General features: G+C 37.7%; 1 protein-coding gene across 3 annotated transcripts in view; it reads right to left on the bottom strand.

Moving 5' to 3' along the window:
- Positions 1-21,616, bottom strand: part of DDR2 (discoidin domain receptor tyrosine kinase 2) — a 226,503-nt gene that overhangs the window by 165,972 nt on the left and 38,915 nt on the right. Inside the window, exons 3-4 of one of the 3 annotated variants that reach the window (XM_056815465.1) lie at positions 12,003-12,081; positions 5,771-5,963 (exon numbers count right to left, since the gene is read on the bottom strand). The exons of 1 other annotated variant lie outside the window; for it this stretch is intronic. In XM_056815465.1, coding sequence (XP_056671443.1) covers positions 5,771-5,809 — 39 coding nt within the window. In that variant the 5' untranslated portion in view covers positions 5,810-5,963; positions 12,003-12,081. The remainder of the gene's footprint in view (positions 1-5,770; positions 5,964-12,002; positions 12,082-21,616) is intronic. One more of the 3 variants, XM_056815466.1, reaches the window with a different exon arrangement.

The following is a 21,616-nucleotide window of genomic DNA, read 5'->3' as shown; positions in this document are numbered from 1 at the left end:
TCCTCCAATCACGGGGCAGAGTGATTTTCCAGTAGCCCAGGCTGCTTCTGGACTCTCATTTCCAGGGGCTTTTCTAAGGTTTTGCCTAAAGGACCACGCCATGTTCTATGTCTATGCCATATTGCCAGGATCTCTTGATCTCCTTCATGGACCCCACTAAGAGTTCCCAGAAAGTGTTGTCAAAAACCAAAGCCATCCCTGACCTTGTGACACAGACCTCGTTAGCCAGCCCTTCTGTGGACACTGTGCCTAATATCTGCATAAGCTTCATGTCAAAGATGTTTCACACCCAACACAAGAGAGCCACAAAAACAAATGCAATGAACAAATGATATCTTCCAGATCTAGATCTATACTCCGATGATTTGACCTAGTTACCAGACCCAGATTCCCCCTCCCTAATCTTGCTGCCAAAGTGTAACCATGCATTCCCACCTGATTTTCCTATTTTCCCTCCTGTCAGCATATTAAATTCTATGAGTACCATATTAGAGACAATGGGTTGTTCAGTCATTTTGAGCCATATCCAACTCTTCATGACCCCATTTGGGATTTTCTTGGCAAAGATATTGGTGTGGTTCACCATTTCCTTTTCCAGCTCATTTTACAGATGAGGAAACCGAGGCAAACAATGTGAAGTGATTTGCCCAAGGTCACATAGCTAGTAAGTGACTAAAGCCAGATTGGCACTCCCAAAAATGAGTCTTCCTGACTCCAAGCCTGGCATTCTATATAATACATCACATAGTTTTCCCAAAGAGAGAATTTAAGGAACACCAAACCAGAAGCTTAGATATTTCCTGCTCATATACTTTTTATAAGAAATCAAAGTAACATTAATTCCAAATGCTGCCTCTCTGAAGTCACAGTTCAGATGCTCTGCCTCCCACAGGGCAAATCATTGTCACTGTCTCCTCAATGAGACTGAAAGCTCCTTGAAAACAGAAAAATAATTTTAAGACCATCTTTTAACCCTTCAGTAGACCTAATTGAATTTTGGTATTGAGTAAGTACCAAAGGATTAGTCATTTTGAAAGTCCTAATTATCTAGCCTCAGAAATTCAACTGAGCAACAGAACAGCATTTAGAATCTCTGAGGAAGAGAACATCTTCCCCCTCTCCTTTGGGAAATGAAAAAGGAAGTAAGATGAGAATCTCTACTCCCCCCCCCCAACACAGCAGACACCTTTGATCTCATCTGTGTCACTGTCTTTTCTTTAAGCCTCTCTTGGGAACCAATTTGGTGTCCAAGAAAGAGCTAAAGCCATCTCACTGTTTAGCATAGTTGGCCAAGTCATCTTTGGAATAATATTGTTTTTTCTTCATTTTTCCAGGGTTTGTCAACACTCCCTCTCATCCTGGCTCTCCAAGAGCAGAGGAAACCCCATTTCCTTTTAGTTATATAAAGGCCTATTATTCTTCATGGTGCAACCACAATGCTTCCCTGAAATGATTCAATGGAGCTGGTCTTTGGGGACTTCTAGGTTTGGTTAAAACCAATAAGCACTAATTAAGCACCTACTATATGTTAGGTGCCTATTAATTCAGTCATCGTAAGGCAATAGGAAATAGTTGGTGGTGTGGAAAGGAAACTAGAAATAAGTTCCGAACTTTCTGCCACTGTATTAGAACAAGCAACAGTGGGAATATCAAGAGAGAAAAAATTTCAAGACTGACAGTTGGTGGGGGGAAGGGACAACTGGGAGTGGCAGTTGAGTCTTGTGACTAACACTTCCTTCCTGCCAGTTGAACTTCCTTCCTGGTGTTGGAGGTGGGAGGAGCTTGTTCAGCCAAGTCTGGAGTGGAGTCCCTTTACTTGGTTCAGCCGAAAGATTCAGGCCCAACCAGCTCTGAAAGTCAGACTTTCTTGTTGCTTGCTGTCTAAATAATATTGGAGTCTTTCTCTGCTATGGAGCTGAGCCAGGCCTCACAGGCTGGTAGAGGGTTTCTCCCACTCCTTTCTACTCTATATCTGTGCTAGCTTTGTCAAATTCAGAATCTTAGCAGTAGTATGATTGGGGACGTAAACTCTAAATGATCACCCTAGTGCTAATATCAATAATATGGAAATAGTTTTTGATCAAGGACACATGTAAAACCCATTGGAATTGTGTGTTGGATATGGAAAGCATTGGGAGGAGGGGAGGGAAAGAACATGATTCTTGTAACCAAGGAAGAATATTCTAAATTGACTAAATAAATTTAAAAAAAAAGAAAGAAGGTAAAGGTTTAAAAAAAAAAGAACGATTTGTGTATGTTCATTTCCAGAGAAAGAACTGATAAATAGAAATAAGCAAGATATGCTTGTATATATATATATATATATATATATAACTTTTTCTCAAATGAGGAGCCTTCTCTAATGAAGTGGGAGAGGGCGGAGAGGAAAGAAAGGAGTTACTTGAATATTTTAATGTAACAATCAAGAAAATAACAGATGATTTTAAATTAAATAAATTTAAGTTAAATATTGACTACACCAATCAAATCACAACTCTAGAACATGATATATCTGTAGCTGTTTACATTTCTGTATGTATATTTATATATTATATATAAAATAGGTATGGAAAAGGTGATATGGGCCAACTGTGATAAGTACAAAAGTCCCAGCACCATATATGAAAGTATAAATTAAATACTATTCTCCAAAAAAAATCCAAAGCAACTGATTCTTTAACAAATCATGGAGAAACGTAATTCTCAAATTAAACCTGAGTTCATTACTTTCCCAATTACCATGACTCATTAAACACCGAGGTTACCTTAAAATTTTCCAATTAAGAAAAGACAATTTTCAGAGGATTCAGGATATAGTCTACCTTCCTAGGTCTCAGCAAGACCTTCCTGCCATATCAGACAGTAAAATCTGTGGTTAATTGAGGCATGATGTCTAGTAGGCATATTCCCAATTGCTTCCTAAACCATATCCCCTTTGCTTAAACGAGTGAGCTCACTGTTTCCCTAGGGCTACCCTCTGATATGCTAGCTTCTGCTGAAATATTCATTTTTGTGTTCTTTGGTTTTAAAGTGAGGGTTCAAAAGTAAATCTGAAGAGACCCATTATATCTGCACAATTAATGCCTTTCTATCTAATTATGGAACCGAAGGTAGTACGAAATGATGTAATTAGAGTGTGCAATGACACAGGAAAAGTCTTAATTATACTCTGCAACCAGGATCTCCAGCACTACCTCATGTCGCTATTTTCATCATTGAAGCTCATGTTCCAGTGAAGCCTGATGAATGTTGTCTCCCCAGGTAAATTGCTCCCCGTAGTAACAATATTGATAGAGATCTTTAAGGTCAGCAAAGCACCTATAAATATTTTCTCATTTGATTGACAAGGACAAAATAGTTCCCAATCACTATTCAGATGGTGCCTTTTAGATGACTCAATAGTCTTCCCATGTGGTGGATGTGATGGATACCATGAGGTTTCCCTTCTATATTATTAAGGAGGTGGGAGGGAGCTCTAGAAGCAGACCTCAGAAATAAGACAAGGTCATGCTCATCTCACAAACAGCCCCCTCCTCTAGCAACCTGGAAAATTCAATCCACTCATATGACTCCTTCCTGACACACAAACCCTGACAGAAACAAAGAAAGTCTTGATCTTCCAGGAATGTAGAAGGCAAGACCAGTCTCCTTTAGATACTTGATCTAGAGGAAAAGATATATACTCAAACCCAAGGACTGGGCTACACTTATAACCAGATCCTAGGAGAGGGATAGTGTTTCTTTGGCTAACCAATTCTATCTGAGCTTCCTGATTCTATATAAAATAACTAGGTGGCATAGATGGAGTTTGATGGAGACTGTGGAGATATAGATGGGCTTGAAAATGGTAAAATATGACCCTTCCTGAAACATTTACTAGTGTTGGAAGTAGGGAAAGAGGGATATCAATAACCCAAAACTACTTTAAAGGAGCTTTAGTAGAGAAATTAGTGTACTTGTGGGTAGACTCTATCAGCCTCAGTTTCCGTAATTATAAAACAGGATGATTATATCACCTACCTCGCAAATCTGTTGTAAGAATCAAATACAGCTGGGTGGCATAGTAGTGCCACCACTTTCCAAAATGGTGCTAGACTTGGTCATCAATATTTTATTTCCAGTGTTGCTTCAGACACTGGCTGTGTGACCCTGGGTGAATCACTTAGATTCTACAAGTCTCCATTTCCTCTTCTGTGAAATGGGGATAATATGAAATGTGAAATGGGGATAATAATACTACTAATCTCAAAGGTATTGGGAGGATAAGATGGGATAATATATGTAAACTATAAAACTATAAAAGTTCCAGATATTATTGAGAACTAAAGAAACTGAGACGCAGAGGTGCTTGTTGCCACACAGTGACTGAGTTCAGTGCTCCTGCCACTTTGCATCCATTCCATAGCCAAAGCTCTGCTGTCTCAAGGCTTCCAGAAGCACCTCCACATGCTTAATGGAGAGACCAGGCAAGCATAATTTCACATTTTCAGCACATCAGATTTGTTGCATTAGATACATATACCCCATATATGACAGCCTCGATTATTTGACCTTCCTGGCATGTAAAGAATAAAGAAAACATTTAAATCACTTTTTGCAACCATAAAACATATACTCAAATGATGTTGTTGGGTATTTAATTCCATACAAGTCCACCCTATGCTTCGGCACTTGCAAGGGGTCTAAAAGAATTGTAATTGGATTCTTCTTCCAATGAAGAACTTGCACAGAACTTGGCACTGTCCCTAGGAACCCATTTATGTCCTAGCCTATACTGTCACAATCTAAACTTTGGGGTATAAACATGTCCTATATAACCTGTGAGTTGGGCTTGGAAGAAGCAGTCAGCCATCAGATCCACCATGACAGCACCTAAAATTCTTTTCCCTTCCATTGTTGAAATCCAGATTTTATCACTGTAAGGATATATGAAGGAACCTCAAGACAAATTAGATCCACTGAGGAAAAGCATTCATAAAAGACATACTTATGAGTTTGCCTGGGATTCCATGGCAAACCCTAGTAGGTTGGACAATGAAGGCAAGGGAATGATTTCCAGAAAGATCCTTTACTAGTTATGTGACAGTGAGTTGTTTAACAAGTTGAAGCCTCAGATAACTTTTATCTCAGACTAAACTTAGGTGGGAATAATACCTGAGTGGAGCCCTGAAGGGAGCTATGGATTGGTGGAGCTGTGATAGGGCTAAGGAATCATGCTCCATCACAAAGGCAAGCATCTTCCAACACAACACTGATCCTATCCATGCCCAACTGATTTGTCTCTTCATTCATTCAACTCATTTGGTCTTTATACATTCTTCTCAGAGGAGAAAACCCATAGAAATGGGAGGAAAAGAGATTCTAAAAGAGAGCTGTTTAAGTCTCCAGGTCTCTTTATACTTGAGTAAGTAGGAAAAGAGGTATATAAACAACCCCAAAACTACTTTAAATTAATTTGATTAAGAGAAATTAATGTAAACCACAGCAGAGTGGGATGGATAGAGTACATGACTTACAGTCAGAAAGACTTGCACTCAGATCTCATCTCTGACACTTACAAGCCCTATGATTGTGAACAAGTCACTTAACTTCTGAGTCTCAATTTTACCATCTGCTAAATGAGAGTTATAATAACTGCAGTGCCAAAGTGATAGGGTTCAAATGAGATTTGAGTAAAGTAAAATATCAGTATTATTTTTACCAAAACTTGTACAAAAAATTATCTATAAAGCTATTTTCTGTAAGTAAATCCTCTTTAAAAGGATAAAACCTTTGGACATAGAAGGGTTAAGATGATCACAGACTTCATACTGAGAGCTTGTCAGATCGTATTACTAGGATTCGAATTTGGTTCCATTTTGTTGGCCCTTAGATCTTCATTGTATCTGTGAGAACTCAGATCTGAGTAGCTAGTGGTTTACTCAGAGAAGGATACGCTTGTCTTCCAAACGGGCTGCTCAGTCCTGCCCAAATACAGAAAACAAAACAAAGCAAAACAAAACACTTAGGGTCTTTCAAATCAGTTGCACTGCCTATAAATTATAAAAACAAACAAACACACTTACTTTTCATCTTAGAATCAATACTGCATATTGGTTCCAAGTTAGAAAAGAGGTAAGGGCTGGGCAATGGGGGTTAAGTGACCTGCCCAGGGTCACATAGCTGTATCTGACACCAGATTTGAAACCTGGACCTCCCCTCCCTAGGGCTGGCTCTCAGTCGACTGAGCCACCTAGCTGTCCCCATCTATATACTTTTAGAAGAGAGCTTTGTTTTAATAAATAAGATTATCTCCTTGTCCTTATAATAAGCACCAAATAGAGATCCATTAGGAAGTGTTGGTGAAACATCTTACATGTTTAAAATGTTTTTAAAAAGCAACAAGGCCTTATAATTACAAAAAAAAATCTAGAAATGGAAAATGAGAAGAGATAAGTTAGTTTTATTATTTTCATAAAATTTATCCTTTTTTTTTTCATTATTAGAGCATGATAAAACAACTGTGTGAGTAGACCAAAGTGAGGGTTGATGCAAAAGAATCCATGGTGTTGGAATGTATAGGACTTATCAAGTAGAATGCAAATTCCTTAAAAGCAGGGGCTGTTTCAATGTTGTCTTTGTATGCCCAGTGCCTAACATCCTGTCTAGGAGGGGAAATTGAGCTGGTGCTTGTTGACTGATTTGATGACTAACACTGGACCTGTCAACACTGGTGCTTGTCAACTGATTCAATATAGGATTATGGGAAGAGTTAGAAAAAGAACAGACTTTTTTAAGCACTTAACTATGTGTGCTAATCATTTTACAAATATCTCTTTTTATCCTCACAACTGCCATGGGAGGGAGGTGATATTATTATCCCCATTTTACAATCCAGGAAACTGAGGCAGGCACAGGTTAAGTGATTTGTCGATGGTCATCCAACTAGTAAGTATCTGAGACCATATTTCAGTTCCCCTCCAGTAATGTTTTCTTGGCTTTCCCCCCAGTTACATCTAGAAACAATTTTTGACATTTGTTTTCTGAAATTTTGGCATCCAAATTCTCCCCGTCCCTCCCTCCATTGTCCTCTCCATGAGATGGCAGGTAATCTGATGTAGGTTATAAGTAAGAGACATAGTTCCATATTTGTGGCATCATGTTTGAACTCAGGTCTTCCTGACTCCAGACATAGCCTTCTATGCACCACGTGCCAACAACCAGTTTAGACTCCAGTTGGATGCAGTTTACAAATAATAACTCTGAGTTTACAAATCCAGGGGGCTAGGAGAAGAGAAGTAGCCTTAGCAGAGGAACTTGGATTCACCTATTGGCTCTGCCATTCAGTATCTGAATGACTTTGGGAAAATTATCTCCTATCTCTGAACCTCAGTTTCCCCATATGCAAAATGGGAAAATTAGGCTAATTTTAGACTAAAACCCCAAGACCCCTTTTAGCTACAAATCATGTGATCTGAAATCTTGTATGTACTTGACAGTGACAAAAGGATAGTCGTTGATGTAATCCAATGGGTCTACATGGCTTTTTATCTTCTTTTCCTCGGAGCCCAATGAGGTAATTCACATGTTCTGATGATCTTAATAGGAAGCAGAGCTACCCTCAGAAAATCCAATTCAGATTCATTCTTTTTGCTCAGGCAAGATTTTCTTCACCCAGTCTGTTCCCCATTACTCCAAATTTAGAAGTTTCTAACCTTTCTGACCATCTCAAGCCAGAGAGCGGGGAGGGAGAAGAGGAAATGAGGGAAGAAGAGAATTTGAAACTCAAAAAAATAATTTAAATGAATGTTAAAAAATGGTTTTTGCATGTAATTTGGTAAAAAATAAAATATTATATTTTAAAATTATCTCACTTTAACAGATTCCACCCACCCAAGGCCTCTCCCAACATCTAGATCCTGGTCTGATTGCTTCTCTTAAATCACCGAAATGCACTGATGTGTCTCACATTCACACCCCTTGGCAACAAGAAGCTATGACAAGTCAAAGGATTAGCTGACACTCAGCATCTGTCTTTTCTCTGGGCTTTTTTTCCCCTGGATCCATTAATCTGCATTTTTCCAAGTTGAACCTTCCTCCTTCCTGCCAGGATCACTGTTGATCCCTGGGTAACAATTTTCTGTCTTAAATGATCCTTCCAAATAATAACATCTGTGCCTTTTAATAATACAGCATATGTTTCTTTCCAGATCATTAAGGAAGATGCTAATGAGAGCCAGACACAACCTCAATACCAGTAGGCCCTCACTAGACCCCTCCTCATGACAGAATTTTGACAAAATCTGGAATGCCTATGATATTTTCATTCATATTCTCCCATCTAAAACCTTTTGTCCCTTTGGAATTCAACTCAAAAGCAATATTACACAAGGAAAAGTATAAGATGCAACATGGTGCAGTGGAAAAGAGTACTGGAAGAGAAACCTGAGTTCAAATCCTGCCTCTGATAATAGTTATATGACCTTGGACGAGTCATTGAATCTTTCTGAGACTCAGTTTCTTCTTCTATAAAATGAATGAACATTTCTTAGGAATATGACAGAAGAGATTCCTATTTCAAGCATATGATGGGCTAACTGAACTCAGAAGTCCCTCCCAAACCAGATTCTATGATTCTTTTTCTTTTCTTTTCTCTTTTTTCTTTTTTTTTTACCAATTACATTTAATAACAAATTTCCACATACGTTTTCCAAAGTTAAATGATCCAAATTGTCTCACTCCCTCCTTCCCTCCCTCCTCCTTGAGCTTGCAAGCAATTTGACCAAATTCTATTAATGGTTCCACTACCAAAAAGGGCTAGAATCTTAGTTGATATCTAAAGAAGATGACATGATATCCATAGATAAAGAAAAATACTTTGTAACCACAAAGCATTCTAGAAATGTGAGCTATTGTTTTTCAAATGTTCTTTTTTTGATTAAAAATCACCTACTATTATTATTTTTATATACCAAGAAGAGAAAAAAATGATCACATATGAAAGTAGACATTTTTCTTATATTTTTAATTAATATTTATAGAGATCTTTAAAGGTTTGCAAAGCACTTCATGTCTCTACTAATCCTTCTTTATCCTCACAGTAATGGTGGGGGGTGTTATCATTACAGATTCTTAAAAAATGGGAAAACTGATCCTGAGAAATGTCAAGAGACTTGCCCAGGGTCACACAGCTATTAAGCATTTAAGGCAGGATTTGTACTCAGGTCTTCCTGACTTCCAGTCTAGCACTTTCTCTACTTCCCTGAGTTGCCCCAACTATGTTCTGACTATTTCCTTAAGTACCCATTATATTTAACACAAAAGAACCAACACTGTCTTGGCTTTCTATTTCCTTTTCTACACCTTGTCTGCCCTCCTCTATGCATTTTAAAAAGTTTTTATTGATGCTCTTTTCTTCCTTTTCCTCTTTAAAAAAAAATCAGGATCACTTCTAAGACACTCATCCACCCACAGTAATGTTGTACAAGGAAAGGTATGAGAAGCAACATGATACAGCACAAAAGAAAGTTATTGGGAAAATCAAGAGAGATCCAGGTTCAAATCCTGCTTCTGATACTAGTTTAGTGACCATGGACAAGTCAGCTAACCTTTCTGAGCCTGTTTCCACATCTGTAAAATGGGAATAGAATAGTACCTACTATATTACCTTCTTCCAGAGTTGTAATAAATTTCAAATATGATTATGTATACATCTGTTACCTATCCACTCTCTCCCCATAACCCTTTTCTCTAAAATGAAAAACCTTCCCTTGTAAAACTTTCTAGAACATATTTCTGTCCCAAACAAGAATTTTACATGGGTACGGTCTGATTGATAAAGATTATTTATATGCAAAGTCACTGTCCTTTCCATTAATTTATCCTCCATTTACCCCATCTGGTATGTGTTTATTTTAAAAGAGTGGGAAGGGTTTTCTGTGTCTAATCTATACCATACATGAACAAGAATGGACTCAATAATCTACCCAGTGTTTGGACATCCAGCCTTTGGTAAACTGAAACTTGCTTCCTCTTGAAGCAGCTCATCCCATTTGGGGGCAGGGCTTCTTGTGATAAACTTTGTCCTGATACCAAGGCTAAATGTTCCTTTTGAAAACACCCAGTTGTTGGTTCTCTCAGGTGGAGACAATTATATCTAATCTCTCTTCCGAATGATGGTTCTTTAGAAAGCTGAAGACACTTATCCTGATATCCCTAATAGTCAAGACTTGGGAGGCTTGGAGTCACCAACAAGCTACTTCAGGAGTGACTTTGTGATGTGAGACAAATCAATTCACCCTTATGACTGATTTCCACCATCTATCAAATGGAAAGAATAATGATCACCATGTGAGAGTAATAATAACCATCCTGCCTGCCTTACATGGTTAGTCAAGGAACATTAAGCACCTACTTAGCCCTGTACTAAGCACTGAGGATACAAATAGAAGTGAAAAAAAAGTCTGTGCTCTCATAGAGCTTACAGTCTAATAGGGGAAAGTAACACACAAAAGGAAGCTGGAAAAGGGATGATGAAGAGATTCAAGAATCCAAAAGCGGTGCAGCTGGTAGGAAATGTGGGAAAGTATGGATCCATTTAAAGGACCTTGGAGAACATCATTTTATAGATTAGAAAAAGTGAGTCCTAAAGTGGGAAAAGTTGTCTAAAGTCACACAAGAAGAAGCAAAGCCCAGGTCCTTGGGTTATCCTTCCAATGTCCCTTGCATTTCACTATCCTTCTTCTCCCATATCATTGAGCTGCTTGAGGATCATATGATGTAATGGATACAAGAACATTATGGAAAATAGAATCAAAGGTCACAGATTTAAAGAAGGAAATTAAGTGGCATCATCAACAGGGAGACCAGGAGACCTAAGTTTGAAGATTGTCTCCAACACTTACTGGCTATATACCCCTGGCCAAGGAATTTATCATTTCTGTTGCTCCATGTCTGATTCTGGAGTTCTCCATCATGTCCAATAGCCTGCTCATCCTGAAAGATACCTCTGTTCCACTGGCCCTCTTTATCTCATGAATTCCTCCTGGGAGCACCCTCTTAAGGAAGTGTCTAACCAGCCATGTTCACTATTTTACTCCTCTCCTTGCTCTGCCCCCTGATTCTCTGAGTTTTTCAACCATCTCCTATGTGAGTATTTTCTCCTTCCCTCCTCCTCCTTTTCAGCTCCTTTTTCCTATGTTGTCTTCCTCCATTAGAATATAAGTTCTTTGAGACTAGAAACACTTTCTTTTTTGCTTATATTTGTATTTCTAGCACTTAAAATGCCTGGCATCGTAGGCATTTAATAAATGCTCTATCTATCTATCCATCTATCTATTTAAATAATCTATCTGTATGTCTGTTTGTCTGTCTGTGTCTATCCATCTGTCTGTCTATCGATCTTTTTATCTATCTACCTATCTATCTATCTCTATCCATCTATCCATCCATCTGTCCATCCACCTACCCACCTACTTACCTTCCTATCTATCTTTTGACCTATCTTCCTATCTACCTATCTGTCTGTCTATCCATCTGTCTTCCTGTCTATTTATCCATCTGTCTATCTGTCTATCTATCTCTTTATCTATCTACCTATCTGTCTCTATTTATCCATCCATCTGTCCATCCATTCATCTGTCCATCCACCTACTTACCTTCCTACTTATTTTCCTATCTATTTATCTATCCATCTAGCTATCTATCATCTGTCTGCCTGTCTATCTGCCTATCTGTTTCTTCATCCCTAAAATGAAGGAGTTGGATTCAAAAGCTTTCCAGCTCTAAATCTGTGACCTTGTGGATATAAAATATTTACAAAATGGAATGCATTATTATCCTTGTAATAATAAAAAAGTTGTCCTAAAAAAGCATTTATAAAATGTGTATAGCTTTGCTTTTTTTCTCCAAAATAGATAAATCAGAATGAGGCCAGAGAAACTGAAGAAGGACAAAACAATGTGTTCTCACTAAGACAGAGACAGAACCGTTCCTATAATAGTTTGGTTAGTGGTGGTGTTTACCAAGCCAGATGTTTTCTTCTCCTCCCCTGAAGGTCTTCAAAACAGGAAAGACTTTTCTCTGGATACTTTAAAGATGGTCCTGTTTGAAGACAGGGGAATAGACAACTTATATGATCATTCCAGGTCTCCTCTAGGCTTTAATTTTTCCACTTTATTGTCAGGAAATGTTTTCTTGGTTAGTTACAATAACAATGTTGAATTTTAGAATTTTAAAGTTAGAAGGGATCTTAGAACATCCAGAAATCCAAGCTCTTAATTGTATACATGAGGAAACTGGGGCCAAAGTAAAGAAAATTACCTACCTAAGGTAATACAGGTAAATGATGGTGGAATTGGGATTTGAATTCATGTTTCTTGCCTCTCAAGTCCAGATATATTTTATATGGTCCTGTGATACCTCTCTATTCAGAAGAAAGGCAGTACTTACAGGATGTTCAGTGCCTTAGAACAATGATAAGTCTTGGGCCCAGCCCAGAATTTCAGTCTAAATTAGTTTCAAGAAAGCCCAAGTCCCATCTGCCCCCAAGTCACTCATGGTCCAACTGACTGCTTTGAACTGGACGTAACACTTTCTGGACATAACATTCTTTAAATATATGGCTAAATCACCAACTCCTTGCCTTGGGACAGAATCATTTCTAAAGTCTCTTAAATAACAAAAACAAAAACAGATTTGCTATTGGAAAATAACCTTTCATATAATGTCTTAGAGTTGAAATTAACCTTCAAGGTCATACATTATAAACATTATCTACAGCAGAAATCCCATCTATGACATAGCCAGCTTCCAATTAAACATTTTCAGGGAAAGGGATTTTTTAGTTTCAGGATGTTTTTAAAATAATATAGAATTTTCATGGTCAAAAGTGATGTCTTTTCTGAAAAAATCATATACCAGTCTTTTTTAAATCCTCACCTTGTAGCTAAGAATTGATCAGTTCCAAGACAGAAGAGCAGTAAGAGCTAGACAATGGGACTTGAAACAGCTTTCCCAGATGCACACAGCTAAGAAGTGTCTGAGGCCAGATTTGGACCCAGGACCTCCCATCTCGAGGCCTGGCTCTCTATCCACTGAGCCACCTAACTGCCAGGTATCTACTTCCTTTATCCCTTCCCCATATGACTTGCTCATTACAACCAAACCAAATACAGATCTCTTCTGTGTATTACAAGTTCTCCAGAGTTTTCTGCCTACCCTTCCAGATTTCTTAGATATGACTTTCCTTCATACATTCTTCTTTTAGCCATACTAGCCTTCCTTTTATTCCATGTGTATAATATTTCATCTCTTCTTTCTCTGCCTTTGTACAAACTGTTCTCCACATGTGGTATGCACTCCATCCTCATCTCCACTCAATAGAATTCCTCACTCTTTTAAGGTTCAACTCAACTGAAAAACCTTCAAAAAGCCTCTCTTCATCTTCCCCAGTTATCGTATTGTAATTGTACCTTACCCAAAGAAATTACTTTGAAGTCACTTTTAACATGCTTCATGTTTATTTATCTAGATTGATGTCATATCCTCCCAAAACAATATAAACTTCTGAAAGGCAGAGACTATTTCAATTTTGTCTTTGTATCCCAATAGCTAGTACAGGACGTGGAACAGATACTGACTAAATCAACATATGAATGGATGGATTCAGACCATCTCTATCTCCAGACTTCCTTGGCTTCCTCCAAGTGCCAGCTAAAATCCCACTTCCTATGAGAAGCCTTTTCTGATTCATCCTTAATGCCCACTTCTTCACTCCTCTCCTTGCTCTGCTATTGACTTTCTCGATTTCCCTACCATTTCCTCTTGTGAATATCTTCTCCTTCCTTCCCCCTATTTTTCAGGGCCCTTTTATTGTCTTTCCCCCATTAGAATATTCCCTCTTGATTATTTCCTATCAGTTCTCTCTCTCTCTCTCTCTCTCTCTCTCTATATATATATATATATATATATATATGTATATATATATATGTACATATATATATGTATATAGGTCTTGTTTATACCTCGTGGATTGCATGTTATCTTCTCCTATTAGACTGGGCTTCTTGAGAGCAGGACTTTGTTTGCATCCCTAGCATTTGGCACAATGACTAAGGCTTAAAAATAAATGCTTAATAAATATTTATTGACTGCCCATCTGACTAAGACTGATTAAAAGATTGAAATCTTCATGGGTAAAGGAATACTTATACCAATAAAATCACAGATCTTTGAAATACTGGAATAAGGAATTTCTGTTCAGGATAGAAACATGACATAATGAAAATATTCTCAACTTAGTCAGGCAAATTGGATCTGAATACCCAGTTCCGATACACACTAGCTGTATGACTATGTGAGAGTCAGCTAAACACATCAAAATGGCCATCTAAAATAGCTGCTTCCACTTTCTCTTCTCTCCTTCTCTTCTTTCATTAAGGTTGAAATTTCCTGGAATTACTGCTTTCTTTCTTTTTTTTTTAAGGAAAACACTTTCTATTTTAGAATTGATACTAAGTAGTGGTTCAAAGGCAGAAGAATGGTAAGGACTAGGCTATAAGGATTAAGTGACTTGCCCAGGGTCACACAGATAGGAAGTGTCTGAAGTCAGGACCCCCTATCTCCAGGTCTGGCTCTTGGTCCACTGAATCACCTAGCTTCCCCTCTTATTCTCTTCTTACCCACTTATAATCTGGCTTCCAATCTTATCATTCCACCAAAACTGCTCTCTCCAAAGTTACTAATGATCTCCTGGTTGCCAAATGCAGTGACATTTTCTCCATCTTCATTCTCTCTCTGTAGCCTTGACCCTGTTTACTGATTGCTCTTCTCTTGACACTCTCTTCTCCTTGATACTCTCTTTTCTCCAGTTTTCAAAATGTCATTCTCTCCTGGTTCTCCTTCTACCTATATGCCCACTCCTTTTCTCTTTCTCTCCTTTGCTGGATCCTCTTTTGGATCAAGCCCTCCAATGCTAAGTGTCTCTCAGGGTTCTGCCCTGGACCCTCCTGTCTTTTCCTTATAGAACACTTCACTTAGTGACTTCATCAGCCTTCAGGGATTTAATTTGCCATATCTATGCTGATAGTTGCTAGAACTACCTCTCTGGCCCCAATATGCCTCCCTTTGACCTCCAATTTCACATTCCTGGCTGTCTTTCAGATATCTTGAACTGGATGCCCAGTAGACATCTTAAACTCAACATGTCCAGAACAGAATTCATTATCTTTCTGCCTAAACCCTCCTACCATCCTATCTTCCCTGTTATTAGAGAGAGTGATACTATCTCCTCAGCCCTCAGACTCTCACCCTCCATATCCAAGTGATTGGCAACATCTATCTTCTTCACCTTGGCAAATTCTCTTGAATATACCCCTTTCTCTACTCTGCCACTGCCTCTACTCTAATGCAGGCCTTTGTTACCTCACACCTGGACTATTTTAATACCTGCAGGTGGGTCTGCCTATTTCAAGTCTCTCCTCACTCCAATCCATCCTCCATTTAGACTCTAAAATGATTTTACTTAAGTGTGATTCCAATCATGTCAGTCCCTCCCCTTCTCCCCTCAATAAGCTCCAATGGCTTCCTGTTACCTCTAAGAACAAATACAAAATGCTTTGCTTAAACTCCAAGTCTTTCATAACCTAATCCCCTCCCACCTTTTCAGTCTTCTTCCACCTTATTCCCTAACACTTTGATCCAGGGACACTGCCTTCCTGTTATTCAGTGAACAAGACACTCCATCTCTTGGCTCTGGGACTTCTCTCTAGGTGTTCCTCATGCTTAAAATGTTCTCACAACACTTCTCCAACTACTGACTTCCCTGGCTTCCTTTAAGTACCAACTAAAATCCCCCACCTTCTATAGGAATCCTTCCCCAACTCCTTTTCATTTCAATGCCTTCATTCTGTTGATTATTTCCTATTTATAAAGTATATAGCTTGCTTTGTAATCTATTTGCTTGCATGTTGTCTCTTTCATTAGATCATACATTCCTCGAGGGCAGGGACTGCCTTTTGCATCTTTTTGTATCCTTGGAACTTAGCACAGTGCCTGGCACATAGTAGGGTCTTAATAAATGTTGATTGACTGATTTAACCTCCCTGAGCCTTAAGTTCCACATCTGTAAAATGGAGATAATAATCCTGGCACAATCTATTCTACCAACTGTGCTAACCTTAAAAGCACTACAAAATTCTGAATTATGAAGTAGATGCTATTATCCCAGCCAGCTGTTCCTATCAGAGCAGAGGAAAGCAGTCACACTGGTCACAGTTCACTGTAAACAAAACCCTGATTTAAAAGAAGTGAGCAGACTTCAAGGGAGCAGAAGTCACTATGAACACTCTCCCCTAATGGTCTTCTAGTGTTCTTCACCCATTATCTCTTCTCATTTGCTTCTTGTATCTATAATACTTAAAGCCTAAATCATCCTTCTATTTTTGAAATATGAAAGGAATGGGTTAAGTTGGGTTGAGGAGGGTCAGACCTCATCAATCCCTGAAGATGCTAGAAAGACAAGATATGGATGTCGTCAACTATTTGAAGTGCCTCCAGGTAGAAGAGTGAGAAGACTTATTCCATTCAGCCCCAGTGGACAGACCCAAGAATTATGAGTAGAAATCACAAATGCAAAAGAATAACAGTTAGAACTATCCCAAAGTGGGACTGACTGCTTTGTGAGGCTTCTACTTATTGAAAGTCTTCACACAAAGACTAGGAGATCATTTGTTGGGTGTGATCTAAGGAGATTGTTTTTCGGGTCTAGGTTGTACAAGACAGTTCCTAAGTTTCCTTCCAACTTTAAAATTCAGTGACTGTGAAAAACCACTGAACCACCTTTAATTTAAAGAGTGCCCTCCCTCCTGGCACTCTCAGAAAGTATGGCTGCTTTCTGCCATGTCTTCTGGTCATGTGGGTTACAAATTATATTTCCTGGCCTTGTGGATATCATTAGTTAGGTGATTTTCCAAAGGGAATTTCATTTTTTCAAAAATTTCCTTCCTCGGGGCCAGACTCCCTGCCTATGGTAATGTTATGACTTCTGTACCCTTGCCCAGTCCTTTGGAAAGTGAAGGAGTTTTGCAATAAAGGAATTAATTGTTATTCTTCCTGTTTCTTTTTTGCTTCCTCCACCCCCACCCAACTGTGTGTTTCTGATTATCTTTCATTGGATTCATTAACTGGCTTTTATTTTCATGAAGAATTATATTGTCATAACCTCCCACCCACCTAGGATGCTGAATACTTCATGGCAGTCCAGGACTGTGGGCAAGGAGATGAGACAAGCAGCTACGTATGCAATAACATTTGTGGGGCACTTGAAGGTCCAACACATCTCCTCCATTCACATGCTATGGCTTATATTTCCTACCACCACACCCACTTGTTTGGGTTAAGGCATTGGTTCCAGAAGACTCCTATAAAAATCCACATTTTTAGCAAGCTAGAGAAAAAGAAGTCCTTAGCACTTTCAGACACATGTTTAAGACACATGTTAGCATGGATTAATTCATCTGATTAGCCAGCAATCACTTTGAAAGGTAGACACAGAATCCTTGGCAATTGGAACACAAGATTGAAACTTTTTTTTAACGAATTCTGGGGGTAAAAGAACAATGACAGGAGTCACAAGATCCTGAAATCTTCCCAGGAAAAGGAATTCAGACCATCTAGTCCAAAACTGATGAATTCCGCCTGTTGCATCCCCAACCAGTGATCATTCAGCCTCTTCTTGAGGACCTCCAAGTGATTAGGAAATTACTTCCTGAGAAAGCCCATTCCACTTTGAAACATTCTAATTGTATGAAGTCCTTTCTTATGTAGCTATTATCTAACATCCTAAATACAAGTGCTAAATGATCTTTTCTCCTTGAAGTCCAATGAACTATTTGCGCATTATTTCTTTCCATTTTCTCCTCAAGTAGTCTGCCTAATTCTCAACAGACAAATTCTATTAATTGTTGTTATACACCTATTCTACCATCATCACTTTCTGACATAATTTCACACACTTGCAAGTTGTTCAGGCTCTCAAGGACTTGAAAATCTGTAGATCTTCATCTATTAGCTAATTCGTGGGTCCTTTGAATCCCAAAAGTTTTCAATAAAACTTTATCACCTGCATAGAATTGTGGAAAATTAACTTGAAAACTTCGTTTCGCTTAGAATTTTTCTGAGCTGAGGTCACAGCTAGTTGGAATGCTTTCTTCTCTCTCCACTAAGAAAATGAGTTGATTGTGAGTAGCTACTTCCTTTTCACCCTCCAAGACTCTAAAGCATGCCAATTGGTAGGTGTGGTCCATGCCTAATCATTAAGAAAATATGGTATAAAACCTATGGGCATAATTTCTGCTAAATGATTCTAACTTCTGGTGGATTTTTATATAAGAATTTAAAATGTCACATGTTAGCTTCATTGAGATTTCATTTCAGGATCTAGATTCCCAACAAGTTCATCAATGTACAATTTAAAAAAAAACAAAACTCTTACCTTCTATCTTAGAGTATTTGTTCTTAGGTAGAAGAGTGGTAAGGGCTAGACCATAGGGATTAAGTGACTTGCCCAGGGTTACACAGGAGTGTCTGATGCCAGATTTGAACCTAGGACCTCCTGCCAGTCTGCTCCCAATCAATGTATAATTGAAACTCAGGTTCCGGTTTTACTTGAGGGAGATAAGATAGCATTTTGAGTTCTTAGCTATGAAATCTAATATATCTTTAAATAATTTAAATTCAAAGTCACAGTCTTGATCAGAATGAATATTGGCAGGGAACCATACATTGAAATGTGCCTTACCCAGATTACTTTAGCATCCAATGAAACTTTTTGACCTATGCATACCTGTGAAATGGTCCATCACTACTGAAACCTGGTTTATGTTCTTACTGAGTCCTTCTAGTGACAAAACGTCAATAAAGACAAGTTCCCAAGTGTTGCTAGTGCCTATCTTCTCTAAATATTCTAAATTAATTGGTAATCCTTTTGTTTGGATGAACACAAGCACAAATCCCCCACTACAAATCAGTAGTTATCTTGGGTCAGTAAAATCTGTTCCTTGTTAACTCCACGGTCTTCTCTTCACCTACTCTTCTAAAGTCTTCATACAGACCTTTGATGGCCATAAAAAGATACGTTCTTGCTTATCTCATGTAACTGCTTCCCGGTACCATATGTCAGAATGAGAAGTGATCCACTGCACAATTCTACTGTCTGTCATTATCTGAATAGTAGAATACTTTCTGGGGCCTGTAATGAATCTTTTAGCATTAATACTTTACTTCTTAGCTTGTATTACTTCTTGTAAAAACCGTCATCAAACATTTACTTTTTCTCTTCGTCTTTCATCCATATACAGCTTAGACAAAATGATCATTTTAATGAAACAAGATTCATTAATGTGAATTGTTGGCATATAGCCTAATAGAATTTCAATTTTTAGCTAGAATTCTATCTCCCATAACCTATTCTCAGGATAAACCATATAGCTTTCACTCCTTTCTTGGCTGTTACCACTAGGAGGTCCAGGTATCAACTGATGCCCTCCAAAAATTATGATTGGAAACAAAAATTTCATCATGTTCTCTCTTTATGGATGAAAAAAAAACCATACTACATCAGTTCATGAAGCTCCATTAGGGTATTCCTAAATGTTGATCATTCTACTATTACTATAGTTTGTGTGCCTTGAAAAAAACCACTGGCATCCATTTTCCTATTTTCTGATCATTGGTGTATTCTAAATTCATAATTGGTCAATGCTACTACTGCCCACCCTTGACAAACAGTATCTCATTTTTAAACTAGTCAAAATATGTCAGGGAATTGTTATTAGTACACATTTGAAATTTAAATACATAGAAATAGTCTTAGAATTTTTGCTGACAAATCCAAGAATGCCAGGTTGCAAATAGGATAGTGAGTCTCATTATATCTAAATCATCTACTGGCAAAGGCAATTATTTTCTGATGACCATAACTCTTAGTATACTGCTGTTCCTAAATATTTCAAGCTTGCATTTGTATATAAAACAGAGAGCTTGAATGAATCCATACAAGCTTAAGCTGGTATATATGTAAGACTATGGATCAGATCTTTACAAGTTTGTTTATATTTATCTGTCCAACAATCTCCAAATGCAAAATATTTAAAGTGGATATTTCTGATATTTAACCTTTCCAGACCATCTATTTTATTTCCCTTCAGTCATTTATCTGTGAATAAGATTATTCAATGGCTTAGAAATAGAAGCAGAATTCCTTATCAATTCACAATAGTATCATCCAAATTCTAGAAAAATTCTTAAATCTCAGAGGTTCTTTGAACATAAACACCTAATGGCTGCTTCTGTTTCATGTAGGTCAATTTTTCTCTTCAGTAGGAGGTGCATAAATCATTTCCCAGATATTTTTCCCTATTATTGAAGTATTTGTCATTTTCTAATGATCCAACAGAAAGTAATTCACAAAGTACTAACTGAGCTGATTCTGCAGGTATCATGTAATTATAAGTAACTTTTCTATCTCCCAATTTTTTTCGTTTATAATGTCCTTATTGTCCTCAATTTAGGAGACCCTCATGAATTTACAGTCCAAAACATTACAGTAGGTGCACGTCAGTTTCCATCTTTAAAATAATGAGTTGTATGTATCAATCCAACCATTTAATAGTATTCAATCTATATAGCAACAATGAAAAATAACCATAAGTACTTAATATGCATCAAATAAGATGGCAAATTGTGTTAATTATTGCTATTAACTGTCAGCACTGCCAGGGAATTTGCATTTAGAGTCTATGAGAAAATATTAAAAAAGAGGGGAAAAAATTTCATTTCAAACCAGTCCCAACATATTAAATGGATTAACCCCATTTCATTAAACATCACCTTTCAACCTGCCACTTGAATCCTTTCCATACTTAATCTTATCCTTAGCTCCAGAGAAATCCAGCAGTATGTTTGAAAGGGTTGTTTCCCAAATTAATAAAATGTTACCCTCTTTATTATTAATTAATCAGTTTCAAACTTCCACTTCATTTCATTACATATTATTTATTAAATAAATTCAAAATTTCCTCTTCCAGTATAATACATCAATACTTTAATCTCTTATCGAGTAAATAGTACAATTGCTAAATAAATAATTTGTTAATATAAGACAAAAATAGCAATAATTCTTTACATTATTTTGCCTATGAGAAATATCACAGCCATATTCCCCTTAAAGCTCCACTGTGAGAACAGCTGACTTCACTTTCAGAAACAATTTCACCATTCATTTTATTCCAGGTACTGATTAAAATTTCTTAAGAATCCTCTTCATATTTCTCCTCAAGCCAAAAATTCATCTCAGTCCCCCCCGGAAATCAATTCTATTATTCCTTTTCTTTTCTTTTTTCTTCCTTGTCTGCTCTTCAGCCCTCATAGAAAGCCAACTTTCCAGAATACACTGTAGCCTGCCAATTGCTTACAGACTCCTAATAGAAAGCTCTTTATACTGTTTCTTTATAAGATAACAGTTAAGAAACTTCTCACAAGAATGACATTTCCCTCACCTTCTTTCTTTCTTACTTTCCCACAGTTTGTCTCATAGATCTTCACAAATTAGAGAGAGACTCTGATTGATTCTACAGGA

Source organism: Monodelphis domestica, chromosome 2 (assembly GCF_027887165.1).
Source record: "Monodelphis domestica isolate mMonDom1 chromosome 2, mMonDom1.pri, whole genome shotgun sequence".
NCBI lineage: Eukaryota > Metazoa > Chordata > Mammalia > Didelphimorphia > Didelphidae > Monodelphis > Monodelphis domestica.
Note: the sequence above shows the minus strand (reverse complement) of the source record. Positions and strands in the feature narration are given on the sequence as shown.